At 42.0% G+C, this 13,588-nt stretch overlaps 1 protein-coding gene across 3 annotated transcripts in view; it reads left to right on the forward strand.

Moving 5' to 3' along the window:
- The first annotated feature begins 4,808 nt into the window (after positions 1-4,808).
- ABCA13 (ATP binding cassette subfamily A member 13) overlaps positions 4,809-13,588 on the forward strand; it is a 770,386-nt gene continuing 761,606 nt past the window's right edge. For all 3 annotated transcript variants that reach the window (XM_068236514.1, XM_068236515.1, XM_068236516.1), the window contains exons 1-2: positions 4,809-5,059; positions 11,674-11,767. In XM_068236514.1, coding sequence (XP_068092615.1) covers positions 4,991-5,059; positions 11,674-11,767 — 163 coding nt within the window. In that variant the 5' untranslated portion in view covers positions 4,809-4,990. The remainder of the gene's footprint in view (positions 5,060-11,673; positions 11,768-13,588) is intronic.

Genomic DNA, 13,588 nt, shown 5'->3' on the forward strand with positions numbered 1-13,588 from the left:
CAGTTGTCTGTCTCATCCCAGCTCATGCCACCACCAACTAAATAGTCAGCACTCAAAACTGTGGGAGGGAATGATGTCTATGTGTTTCAGGGGCCACCCCCTTCATCAGTTGACCTCCTCTCTCTGGCTGATATAATTTATACACTCTGTCTCCCTCTGATAATGATTCATTAAGTAAAGTGTTGATCCTATCCACCCAGAATTGACCCAATGTAGCAGCAACCACATTTAAAGAGGAACTGAAGTGAAAATAATGTAATTAAAAAAAAGTGCTTAATTTTTACAATAATCATGTATAAATGATTTAGTCAGTGTTTGCCCATTGTAAAATATTTTAAATCCCTGATTTACATTCTGACATTTATTACATGGTGACATTTTTACTGCTGGCAAGTGATGTAGCTGCTGTTTGCTGTTTTGGCAGTTGGAAACAGCTGTAAACAGCTATTTCCCACAATGTAACAGGATTCACAGACAGGAAACTGCCAGAAGTACCTCGGTACTCAGAGCTTCTTGTGGAAGGGGTTTCACCACAATACCAGCCATACAGCGCCCCCTGATGGTCTGTTTGTGAAAAGGAATAGATTTCTCATGTAAAACGGGGTATCAGCTACTGATTGGGATAAAGTTCAATTCTTGGTCGGAGTTTCTCTTTAAGACAAATAATTGCCTTGGAGTGTTAAAAAAAATCGCCAACGTTTACTAGAATGAGTAGCTTTAGTTTCCCAGTTATTGTATGTTGATGGCACTGCGGCATATTGGATAGCTCACTTGCCGTGCATTGCTTGGGACCTTGGTGCAAATCTGGGCCAGAACACTGTGTTTACATGGGTTTTCTCTGAACACTTTGGTTTCCTACCAAAAACATACAGTAAACTGGTTGCCCCAAAAATGGTCTTAGTCTATGATTGTAACATAAGCCTAAGGCTGGGAACACACTTATCTTTCAGTTTTCTGTGTGCGTTTTTCTGCGTACTTTTTCTGCTCACCAAGTGTGTTTCTATGCAGGAAAAAGCGCGTTTTTTTCACAGCAGCTAATGTAATTGCTAGAGAAAACTGATCAAATGTACAGAGTTATCAGTTTTTCTGTGCAGAAAACGCGCACGAAAACAGTCAAGTGTGTTCTCTGCCTGACAGTGATAGGCTGGGAGTATCTCAGAGGGACAGTTAGGGGGCAGTTAGGGACAGTGCTAAAAAGTAACAGTTCTTCCAGCTTGTTGGGGAGGGAGCAAGCTATCCAGCTTGCAAACATTAGTTCCCTCCACTTCAAGCTGGGAGGACTGCTACTTCTCAGCAGCAAGAATTCTATTGGTAGCAACACTCCTGTCCTTTGTTTCATCAATACCTGGCTGAACGATAACATCCCAGATGACTCCATCCATTTACCAAACATCATCCTCATTACTGCAGACCAAGACAGCATACCATCTTGGAAAAATAAAGGTGGTGGCATCTGCTTCTATATCAACTCTACGTGGTGCTCCAACATGACAATAGTCCTGACCAAGGGCTGCACACCAAAAGTTGAATTCCTCCTCATTAACTGCAGACCGCAGTACCAGAGAGTTCTGCTCCTTTGTGCTTGCAGGAGTATACTCTCCCCCCAGGATGCTGACACCAGGACTGCTTGGCGCACACTAAGTGACACCATATAACTATGGGAGACAGCACTTTCAGACTCCTGTTTCATCATCTCAGGGGACTTCAGTAGAGGCAAACTTCACCTAGAGCTGCCACGTCACAAACAGATTCAACAGAATGCACTTGGCAACCCCTTATGAACAGCACTTCAGTAATCAGTGTTTTCCAAAGTGTCCTGAGCATATTCCACAGAGGGTACCTCTGTTAAAATGTAATTGGTGGTTGCTATGGGTTACCACGCCTTCTTTCTGCACCATATCTTAGGAACTGCAATAACTTAACATTGTTCACAACAGCAGGCCATGGAGGGAACTCACTCACAGATGTCATCAAATATTTGGCAATACAGGTATACAGCAGGAATGCAGGCATATGTCTTTAGGGGTGCCTCAGCAAAACACAAATCTGAAGGAATATCTTGTATTTCATGGCATCTTAAACCAATCCCAGCGAATAAGATCTAGAAGATCACTTCTTTCAACTTCCTTTAACAAAGGACATTGGGCCATATGCAATTCTCTTTTTCACCTGAGTTTTCTCTTAGGAAATAATTTTTCATCTTCAATTTTAAATAACTTTCCGGCAATTTTCAACTTAGAAAGTACTGAAAAGTAGGCAAATAAGTACTATTTAAAATTATTTTGAGCATTCTCTTGCTTTCTGGTGGATTAAAAGATGTAAAGATAGGTGTTTGGTGCAACAGTAATACAGATAGAGCTACCAACTCCCCCAGAGGAGCTGGTAGAGGGAGATATCTCTATAGAACACAGGGATCCGCACTCCAGCAAGCTGGAGATTCAGATGAACTAGTAATCAGTTCACCCGAGGAGCGGGTGGTGCACAGTAAGACAACGTATACTGATCACCCGTGGAGCGGGTGATTCAGACTGTACTGCAGCAGGTGATCACCTGAGGGGCAGGAGATCAAGACTGTACTGCAGCTCCTAATCACCTGAGGAGCAGGTGATGAGGACAGTACCGTAGTTTACTAGTCACCTGAGGAGCAGGTGATTAAGACTGTACTACAGCTACTGGTCACCTGAGGAGCAGGTGATTAAGACTGTACTGCAGCTACTGGTCACCTGAGGAGCAGGTGATTAAGCTGTACAGAGAATCCCTCACCAGGGACTAGGCTCACTGGTGAGGGCAGAAGAGTCAGACAAGCAGATTCGGCAACAAAACGGACAGGTACGGTACAAAGACAGAAGGCTTAAATTAGAGTAGTGTTCAGGCTGAGTTGGGAACAGGATCAGATAGGCAGAAGCACAGAATCAGTAAGCAGAAGAGTAGTCAAGGCTAGCAGAAGGTCATAACAAATAATACAATTCAATTAGTACTTTAGCTATCAACAGAATCTGACTAAGTGTGGATCCCCAGCTCCTGCTGGTTCTAGCACACTTTGGGATCTGACTAAGGTCTGAGTGCTAACACTTAGCATTTGCAACAGCCAACGAGTAGCTACTGACAGGCAGGTCCTATATATACTGAGAGCGCCCCACAGCGGCGCCCCAGTCACTCAGCCAATCAGGAGCACTGCTGGAGTCAGCTGACCGGCCGATCAGCTGACTCCCCTTCTGTTCACATAAAGGTCTTGTCGCTTGGCGCGCGTGCGCGTAGCCCTCAGTCTATGTGCAACTGAAGGACCAGGCAAAACTCCACCATGTAACTGCGCGGCGGAGGCCGCCGGCTGAGACGCAGAGACAGCCGCCATGCCGCTCACCGCCGCGGCGGCATCTCCGCTATCTATTACAATTTTATTGACAATTTTAAAAATATCACTTAGGAGAAAACTATGGAGAAAAAGTGAATTGCATATGGGCCTTTGGGTCTAATCCAATTCACTTTTTCTATCCTTTAAAGATACTGTGAAAGAAAACATAATTTCTACAATGCTGAATAATTAAAAACGATACATAATATTCTCCTGCATAAGAATAATCAAATGTATCTTAGTAAACACTTATGCTACTAACATCGAACAAACAAAACTTCTCCTGAAGGTATTAAAGAAAGCAAAGAGTCTCTCTCCTACCTGTTTACTCATAGGAGGAGATTTTAATTGTTGAACATGCCCTCTATAGACTCTTCCAACAATAAGTCTAAGTTCCCCTTTACAAACCCTGTTTCACCAAGAAGATGTTTACGACATGTGGAGAGCACAGCGTGGATCGTAGAGGGAATTTACATTTTACTCCCCGGTCCACAGGACCTAATCAAGAACTGACCTCTTCCTTTTTGATCATTATACATTGCAACAAATGAAAACCTCCACTATTGACTCGTGGATAGTTGCAGAACTTCCGGTACACGGCGCCGTGTACATAGTACGGAACTGTACGGAGAGGAGCTTAGCAGGCACACACTTGACCTGAGGAAGCGGCTCACACAGAGAAACGCGTTGTCATTGTTCTTTTTGCAACCAATAAAGTAAATTATATTTTAACCTTTGATATACCATTATTTGACCTGGTTTTTAAACCGTTTAAATGGTATTTTTATTCTCTTAAATCGGGCGCCTCCAACCTCCCAAATTTATGTTGGTGAGACAGGACCTGTCTTTAGTAAAACCATGCTGTTTAACTGAAATAAGATTATTCTGTGCTACATAATTTTGTACAGCATCCCGTAAGATACCTTTAAACAATTTACACACAACTGATGTTAAGCTTACTGTATATCTATATTTTCCTGGCTCTGATTTTTTTTCCTGTTCAGCTTTATGTGCTGAAATATAACAAATTATGTGATAATATTTTATATTGAAGAAATAAATATTTAATATTAATTCTAAAAATATATACGGTACTTTTTTAGATTAGACAAAAAAAGATTACATAAACATGTTAAAGCAACATGTTTATATTTATTTCCAACTTTGAATTCCACTTCATTATTTGCCTTAATTTTATTTCCTGCATCTCTATCACTTTGAATTTGATTATAGGATTTTAAACAATTTTATTTTGAAACATCTACAATCGTATGCAAATAATAAAATGTTGCCTAATTCTGAACATGCAAAATTTGTTTAAAAGCTGGCACTGTTATCCAAACTAAGTGCAGAATAAATGTTAAAAAAGGTAAAACCAGTCACTTGAACTAATCTGCCCCTAGAGAAATTCCTCTAAATCCTGCCCATTTCTCTTAAACAATAACAGAGACAGCAGTGACACTGTTTTATCTAGTGATGACAGTAGGAAACAGTATTGCTTAAAACGCATAATCTGAGCTGTCTTTCAAATGATGGTTTCTAGCATTTTACATTGATATATTGGACAATCTGTTTGCCATACTGTGGCAGTTATCAGAAGAAAGAGGATTCATTTGTGACACATTCAAGTCATGTAAAATGGGACTATTTCTACAACAAATTGGAACATTATTTTGGAAGAATTGGCTATGCCGTATTAGGCAACCGGTAAGTTATAGCTTGTTTTCATAAAAATAGATGAATTGTATTTTAAATGTACTTTAATAGGATGAAAAGATTACAACTCTAATTATCTCTCATGTTTTTTATCACTGAGCTTTGTCTGTCTCTTATGCTTCATGTGATAAGAAATTTAACAACACTCCAATGCACATGATTTTGTTTCTGCCCCAAGCACCTAGTGATAATTACAGATGTTGAAACATAGACATAGCCATTCCTAAAATTACATGAGAAGTTTTTTCTATTTTGTTTTTCTAAAACTGTTTCTAACTGGTTATTAGGAATTGTTTTCATTCAAAAAATTGTATTATGCTTTGTTACTTTTATATAGCATAAATCTGTACTTTACAATGTATTTGTGACAATGTTCTTAATAGACATCTTATTATTGTTCTTGTAATCTGCTTAATCAGATGAACTGACATTTGGAATACTATTGCATACTTTGTAGTGAAATCATTACATACTCTTAATTAAATACTGTAATTTTCACATGACAATTGAAGGTCTTTCTTTCATTAACCCCCTTGGCGGTATGAAAAATACCGCCAGGGGGCAGCGCAGCAGTTTTTTTTTATTTTTATTTTTTTAAATCATGTAGCGAGCCGAGGGCTCGCTACATGATAGCCGCTGCTCAGTGGCATCCCCCCAGCCCCGCCGATCGCCTCCGGCGATAGGCGATCAGGAAATCCCGTTCAAAGAACGGGATTTCCTGGAGGGCTTCCCCCGTCAGCGACGTCGGGATGTCATTGAGAGACCCGATCCACCCCTTGGCGCTGCCTGGCACTGATTGGCCAGGCAGCGCAGGGGTCTGGGGGGGGGGGGGGCGCGCCGCACCGGATAGCGGCGATCGGGCGCGGCGGCGGCGATCGGGGTGCTGGCAAAAAAAAAATTATGTAAATCGGCCCAGCAGGGCCTGAGCGGCACCCTCCGGCGGCTTACCCCGTGTCACGCACGGGGTTACCGCTAAGGAGGTTAAAGACTGCTAAAAATTCAGTATGTAAATGCATTGAGGCCAAATAGGATAAACTGCAGCATTCTCTAATTTCTCTAGTAGTTGTATTGTGCATAAAATGTATTATTATTATTGATTTATAAAGCGCCAACATATTCCGTGGTGCTGTACAAAGTAAGAAACAAACATGGGGTACATAATAATACCGACAATGGTATGCACCAATATACAAAATACAGAATTTGTAATTACACTGACAAAGTAACATGAATAAAATGTGTAACAAATTCCAAGACACAAAAGGATGAGAGAGCTCTGACGTTGGGAGCTTACAATGTAAAGGTATGGGGGGGGAGGGGGGGCAAGAGGCGGGATAGTATACAATATTGATACCTAGAGGCAGTGTGTGTTTAGGTTATCTAGTAGGAGTACAACTTGGCCAGAGGTGAAAGGGCGAATTGTCTAAGGTAGAGCATATTCTTGTCTGAAAAAGTGAACTTTGAGGGAGAGTTTAAAGATATCAAAGGTTGGAGAGTGACGGATGTGTTGTGGCAGGGGATTCCAGAGGAGGGGTGAAGCACATGCAAAATCTTGTATACGTGAATGCGAGGAGCTGATTCTAGAGGCGGACAAAAGAAGGTCATGAGATTGCGGTTGGGTTGGTATCTGGAAAATAGTGGGAAGATGTACAGGGGAAAGAAATTGTGGAGCGCTTTGTAGGTTAGGGTTAAGAGTCTGAACTGGATCCTCAGGTTAATTGGTAGCCTAGGAAGAGCTTGACAGAGAGGAGCAGAGTAAGAAGAAAGATGAATGAATCGAGCAGCCAAGTTAATTACAGATTGGAGTGGTACCAGTCTGTTAGTTGGCAGTCTTCACAGTAGTGTGTCCAGATAACATATTATAAGAGCGTGCTTTAACATGTTAGCTGTGTCTTGAGTGACAACAGGTCGATTGCGAGATATGTTTTTGAATTGGAGAGAAGCTGGTTAGGGAGTAAATGTGAGGAATAGATGAGAGAGAAAAATAACATTACCCTTAAGCTTTGTGCTTTGGGAACGGAATGTTTAGGGGTGTTATTAATATTTATAGTTATATCAGGCAGGGCCAGGGAGGTAGACAGAGATGGTGGAGAAATGATTAGTTCTGTTTTACTCATATTACGCTTCAAGAAGCGAGAGGTCATGAAAGAGGATATTGCAGACAAACAGGAACACGTGTGAGGAGGGAGATAAGCAGGCATGGGCTTAAATTCGGATTTGGGTGATCCGGATAGTAACCCAGTGATGCTGTGCTGGCTGGGTGGGGGGGGTCAAGCTTACCCATCTGACGTCTTCTTCGCTCGTCCCTCGGCGCCTCCCACGATGCATTCCAATGCGCCGTTACGTGATTACAAACACTTCCTCCTTCAACCCGGAAGGAGGAAGTGTTTGTAATCACGTGACGGCGCATTGGAACGCATCGTGGGAGGCGCTGAGGGACGAGCGAAGAAGACGTCAGACGGGTAAGCCTGACCCCCGCCCAGCCCGCACAGCATTACTGGGTGAAATCCGGATAGTAACTATCCGGATCACCCGAATTCGAATTTAAGCCCATACCTTGAGTTAAGGTCTGGGGCCCTGGGACTGCGAGGTACAGTTGTGTATCATCTGCATATAAGTGGTATTGAAACCCAAGTGAGTTGATTAAAGAGGCACTATAGCAAAAAAATTTAAAATTTAAAATATGTGCAAACATAGACAAATAAGAAGTAAGTTTTTTCCAGAGTAAAATGAGCCATAAATTACTTTTCTCCTATGTTGCAGTCACTTACAGTAGGTAGTAGAAATCTGACAGAAGCGACAGCTTTTGGACTAGTCCATCTCTTCATAGGGGATTCTCAGCAAGGCTTTTACTTTTTATAAAGATATTCCCTCAAAAGGATTTAAACAATGATGCTGGCCAGTTTCCCCGCTCGCTACACAGTTTTTTGGCAGTTGGACAGAGCAACTGCCATTCACTAAGTGCTTTTGAAAATAAATAAATCCCTGAGAATTCCCCATGAACAGATGGACTAGTCCAAAACCTGTCACTTCTGTCAGATTTCCACTAACTACTGTAAGTGACAACAACATAGGAGAAAATAAATTTATGGCTCATTTTACTCTGGAAAAAATGTACTTCTTATTTGTATGTATGTTTTCACATATTTTAAATTTTACAATTTTTCGCCATAGTGCCCCTTTAAGTTGCCAAGACTGTGCATGTAGAGGTAAAAGAGCATGGAGCCAAGGATAGAGCCTTGAGGTACCCCAGGGCCGGCGCTACCATTAAGGCAAAGGAGGCAGCTGCCCCAGGGCCCCAGAGCTTGTAGGGGCCCCCAGTGGCTACAAGAGGAAAACATTTTTTTTCAAATCGGCCTTATAGTTTTTGAGAAAATCGATTTTAAAGTTTCAAAGGGGAAAAAAAACCACATTTAAAAACCTGCCGACATTAATGGTTAATAGCAAATCCACCTTAACTGCTAGAAACCCTAAATTTGCAGGATATGTTAAGGAGATCATTAGGAATAAGAGGAAAAAACAATTTTTCAAAAAGACCTTATAGTTTTTGAGAAAATCGATTTTAAAGTTTAGAAGGAAAAAAGTATAGTTTTAAATGCGGTAAATGTAACTTTTAGTAGCAAACCTAGTAGTTTAATTTTAATTAGTAGTAATTTTACATGCATCAAACGAAAGCGCAATAAATTTCCTGACGGGGTTTCCAGGGGGTCTATACGCAGCCGCAGCGCTTTGGCCAGGGATCGCTATACAGCCGCAATATGGCTGTATGAAGATCCCTGGCATTTTTTCCTATTTTCCCAATTTTTTTTTTATGTTTAGAGTGTGGGAATTTAAAAAAAAAAATAATTATGTGGGGTCCCCCCTCCTGAAACTTTTTAATCCCTTGTCCCCCATGCAGGCTGGGATAGCCAGAATGTGAAGCTCTGACCGATTGGGACTTCATACCCTGACTATACCAGCTGCAAAAAAGGTCCCCTAATGCCGATTTTTGTTCCGGGGTATATGTTGGGGGCCCCCCAGGTTTATTTTGCCCTGGGGCCCCATTGTTGCTTAAACCGGCCCTGAGGTACCCCCACAGACAAAGTATGTGGAGAAGAGATCTAACCATGAAAGACCTTCCAGTGAGATAAGAAGATATCCAGGGGCGAGCAAGGTCCTTTATGCCTACAGATGAAAGTATCTGTAGAAGTAAGGTGGGGTTCACAGTATCAAATGTTGACAGATCAAGAAGGATAAGTATAGAATAATGACCATTGGAATTAGCTGTAAGAAGATCATTGGCCACTTTAATAAGAGCCGTTTCTGTGGAATGGTTAGAGCTAAAACCAGACTGGAGCTAATCAAGCAGGTAGGTCACAGATAAATAATAGCTTAGTATAATGTGTATATGGTGTTGAATTAATTTGGATGTGAGTGGGAGAAATAATACAGGGCGGTTGTTGGTAAGTGAGATGTTTTTTTTAAATAATGGTGTTACGACAGCGTTTTTGAGTGGGGAAGGAAAGATGCCGGTGGAGAGGGATAGGCTAAATAGTGATGTTAGTACAGGCATGAAGGATGAGGATAGCTTAATGAAATGAAAGGGAAAAGAATCCAAAGAATAGGTGGTAAGATGGGATTTGGAGATAAGAGAAGAGAGAGAATGTTTAGAGAGTTAAGAGAAATTGAGAGCAATCGATGAAATGGGTGGCAATGGAATTTAAGGGCTGCATAGAAAAAACACTTTGTATTTTGTCATTGACATATGTTGCAAATTTTTCAGCTGATAAGCATGAATAAGGAGGAGGTGGGGTGGACAGAGAAGGAAGTTAAAAGTGCTGAACAAGCGCTGTTGATTTATGGAAGTGAGAGAATATTAGGGAAGAAAAGTCTGACTTTTTTTGCCACAGAGAGTGCATTTCTAAAGTTGTTTAAGACTTTTTTGTACGAAATTAAGTCTTCAATTGTGTTACTTTTTCTCCAATGCCGTTCAGCAATTCTAGAGCACTTTTTCAACTGTTTAGTAGCTTTGGGCAGCCAGGGTTGGCAACTGACACTATGAGGGCGGACATTGGCAAGAGGGGCCAAGACAACCATGACTTTTGTGATAGAGCTGTGGTAGTGTGTAGCTGCCGAGTCTGGGTCAGTAAAGGATTGTGTGAGGAGAGGAGGCAGAGCATCAAAGACAGATTGCATGTCTAGGTTGCAGTAGTTTTTGTGAACATGTGTGTGTACTTGTGCCAGCGTAGTAGGAAAAGAGGAGGCGAGAGAGAATTTGAGTAAGTTATGATCAGAGAGAGGGAGCGGACATTAGTAAAATCAGTGATAGAGCCGAGATGAGTGAATATGCGGGCAAATGTATGGCCATCAGTATGAGTTGAAACAGTGGCCCACTGAGACAAGCTAAAGGCAAAGGTTTAGTGGCGACAGAATTATTGGTATCAACAGGTATGTTAAAATCACCCATGATAATGGTAGGGATTTCAGATGACAGGAGCTGGATTAGCCATGCAGAGAAATTATCTAAGAAAATAGAAGCAGGGCCAGAAGGGTGGTAGATTACTGCGATTTGGAGGTTAGAGGGAGAGTATAATCGGACTGCATGGACTTTAAAGGATGATAAAAAGAGTGTGCCTTATCAGAGTTAAGTGCCTTATAAGAGTAGCATAGCAAGCGCTACGAATTTATGCCTGCTAATTGGCAATGACAAGAGCTCCACTCGTCCAACCCTGAGCCCATGCGGGTCCAATCACTTTAACCTTCTTGCCGGTTATCCCGAGCTCAGCTCGGGGTAACCTGCGTAGGAGGATTTCTCCGGCCCCGCTGGGCCGATTTTCAAAAAAATTTTTTTACTGCACGCAGCTAGCACTTTGCTAGCTGCATGCAGTTTCCGCTCGCCGCCGCTCGCCGCCGATTCGCCGCTACCCGCTGCCGCGCCGCCCCCCCCCCCCTCCAGACCCCTTGCGCAGCCTGGCCAATCAGTGCCAGGCAGCGCTGAGGGGTGGATCGGGATTCCCTCTGACGACCCGACGTCCATGACGTCGGCGACTTCATCCCGCCCGGTCGCCATGGCGACAGTGGAAGCCCAGCAGGAAATCCCGTTCTGAACGGGATTTCCTGCTTACTCTGATCGCCGAAGGCGATCAGAGTGGATAGGGAGATGCCGCTTGTCAGCAGCTATCATGTAGCGAGCCCTGGGCTCGCTACATGATTAAATTTTATTTTTTTTAAACTGCTGCGCTGCCCCCTTGCCGCCAGAATTGTAACGGCAAGGTGGTTAAAGGACATTATCCCCGCACTTTGATTGGCCCAATAGACTGCCTGTCACTTGAGTGCGGGGATAATGTCCTGTAAAGTGATTGGACGCTCAGGGCAGGACGAGTGGAACGCTCGTCATTGCCAATTAGCATGCATAAATTTGTAGCACTAGCTATGCTACTCTGATAAGGCACGCTAACTTTGATAAGTCACACTAAGCGTGCAGTAAGAGGAGTAAAAAGAGTTACCAAGCGTTACAGGAGGTAATGCTCGCTATTTGTTATGGTGATTCAACCCCAGAGAGACGACCTAACTGCATTGCTTAAAATAAAAGTGATAATAAACTTTGAATTTTCTTTAATTTTTAGATCCTTTGTCTCTCAGAAATCCTATGGCCATGTGCTTTGTTTCTTATACTGGCTGCAATTCGCTCACAGGAACCTCCATTATTCGTAGAAAACTGTAAGTTACTTATTATGTGTTGCATGACATTCTGTGTAATTTTTTTGTGCAGCAGAAGGGAAAGTCAGTGCTTCCAAACAGACGTTGCACCTGAATTGACTACCTGCACAAGTATGCAGAGCTCGAATAACGGGCAGATTACACACCTTGCATTCAAAACAGGTACAGTAAAAGGAGGGCGTTAGCTTCAGCATAAGTTATGCACAAATTATCCCTAATAGACTCTCCCACGACGATGACGGGCCCCCATGGGAGAGACCTAACCACTAGTCTAACAGTGAAGCATTTCCAACAAGGAAGCATGTTCAAACAGTGAATCATAATTAATCAAAGGTTAAAAACCTAATACTAGTCTTTCAGTGAAGCATACTCAAATGGTGAACCATAGCTAATCTAAAGTTATAAACATAATCCTTACCTGGTGCAACTAATGGTATACAGATTTGTTCAAAAAGGACAGCAAGCAATGGGCAGCGCTCACAGGCTGCAAGTGATGTGTAATTTGCTACACAACTTAAATTACTTTTCCGATCTTGAGATTTTGGTATTAATATACATGAATAACTTGCTGATTGCATACAGGTTTGCTTACATATTTACTTATATAATTATTGAAAACATACAGTAATGAAATGGCTGTGATAAGGCATGATTAGGATATTGGGGTTGATTAACAAAGGATAGAGAGGGATGGACAACATAAGTGGCTTAGGAAACCTGGATTGGTTTTTATTTTAACTTCTTTTTTTCTTAATTGTTTACTTTTTACTTCTTGATTATATCAGTGCAAAAATAAGGGATTGACCTGCACCAAAAGGCAACCCTGGGCACTTCCTCTGATTGTATGAAACACAACAATCTCCTATAAAAGAAGCTCAAAGATATCACCACGTTTGAATAACAAAAAGATATCTTTATTTATGCATCATAGATAATTTTATATTGTAACACATCAAAACACCTAAAAGCCATCTGATTATATCCCCCAGCCTGCATATTGCACAATTCATAAATTCATATATACCTGTAGTCATATTATTTCATGCACACAGGATTTATTAATGATATAGTAGAATGCAAATTCATACCATTTCATGCAATCTGTGTGCAAAAGTCATACAAATTAAGTAATTCCTGGTCAACAGGTATATTAAATGTTTCAATGCTACTTATAAAGTTTTGAACCTGATAAACAGATAATAGCATCAAGAAAAAGTACCATAGTGCTAAAAAAATATAGAAAAAAAATGATACTACATATAAAAAAACAAACTGTGCCAAAAAAAGAAAACCTGAAAAAATATCTGAAGAAAAAGTTCTAGTTGTGGTTACCGACCAGGGCCGGTTCTAGACTTTTTGCTGCCTGAGGCAAACTTGTGAGGATGCACCCCCACTCCCCCCAATTTGGAATGATTGCACAGCACCCAACAATTTGTACCGCACATTCCAGCTGCGGTGCAAACAAAAACAAAAACACCCTCAGTATAGGTAGGTAGGTAGCCAGGTATAGGTGCCCCCTGTATAGGTTAGCCAGTATAGTTGCCCCCAGTATAGGTAACCAGGTATAGTTGCCTACAATATAGGTAGCCAGTATAGTTGTCCCCAGTATAGGTAGCCAGTATAGTTACCTCCAGTATATGCAGCCAATATAGGAGCTTCCAGTATAGCTCACACACACACACACACACACACACACACACAGGTTTTGGCGGGCAGCGGCGGGTGATCAGCTGCAGCTTGTCATCACTGCAGGCCTGCTTGGCCGGCGGGCTACCTGCTCCTTAGCCCGTGGTGGTGATGGGCAGGGCAGGTGGGCAGCAG

Source organism: Hyperolius riggenbachi, chromosome 5 (genome assembly GCF_040937935.1).
Source record: "Hyperolius riggenbachi isolate aHypRig1 chromosome 5, aHypRig1.pri, whole genome shotgun sequence".
In the NCBI taxonomy this organism is placed as follows: domain Eukaryota; kingdom Metazoa; phylum Chordata; class Amphibia; order Anura; family Hyperoliidae; genus Hyperolius; species Hyperolius riggenbachi.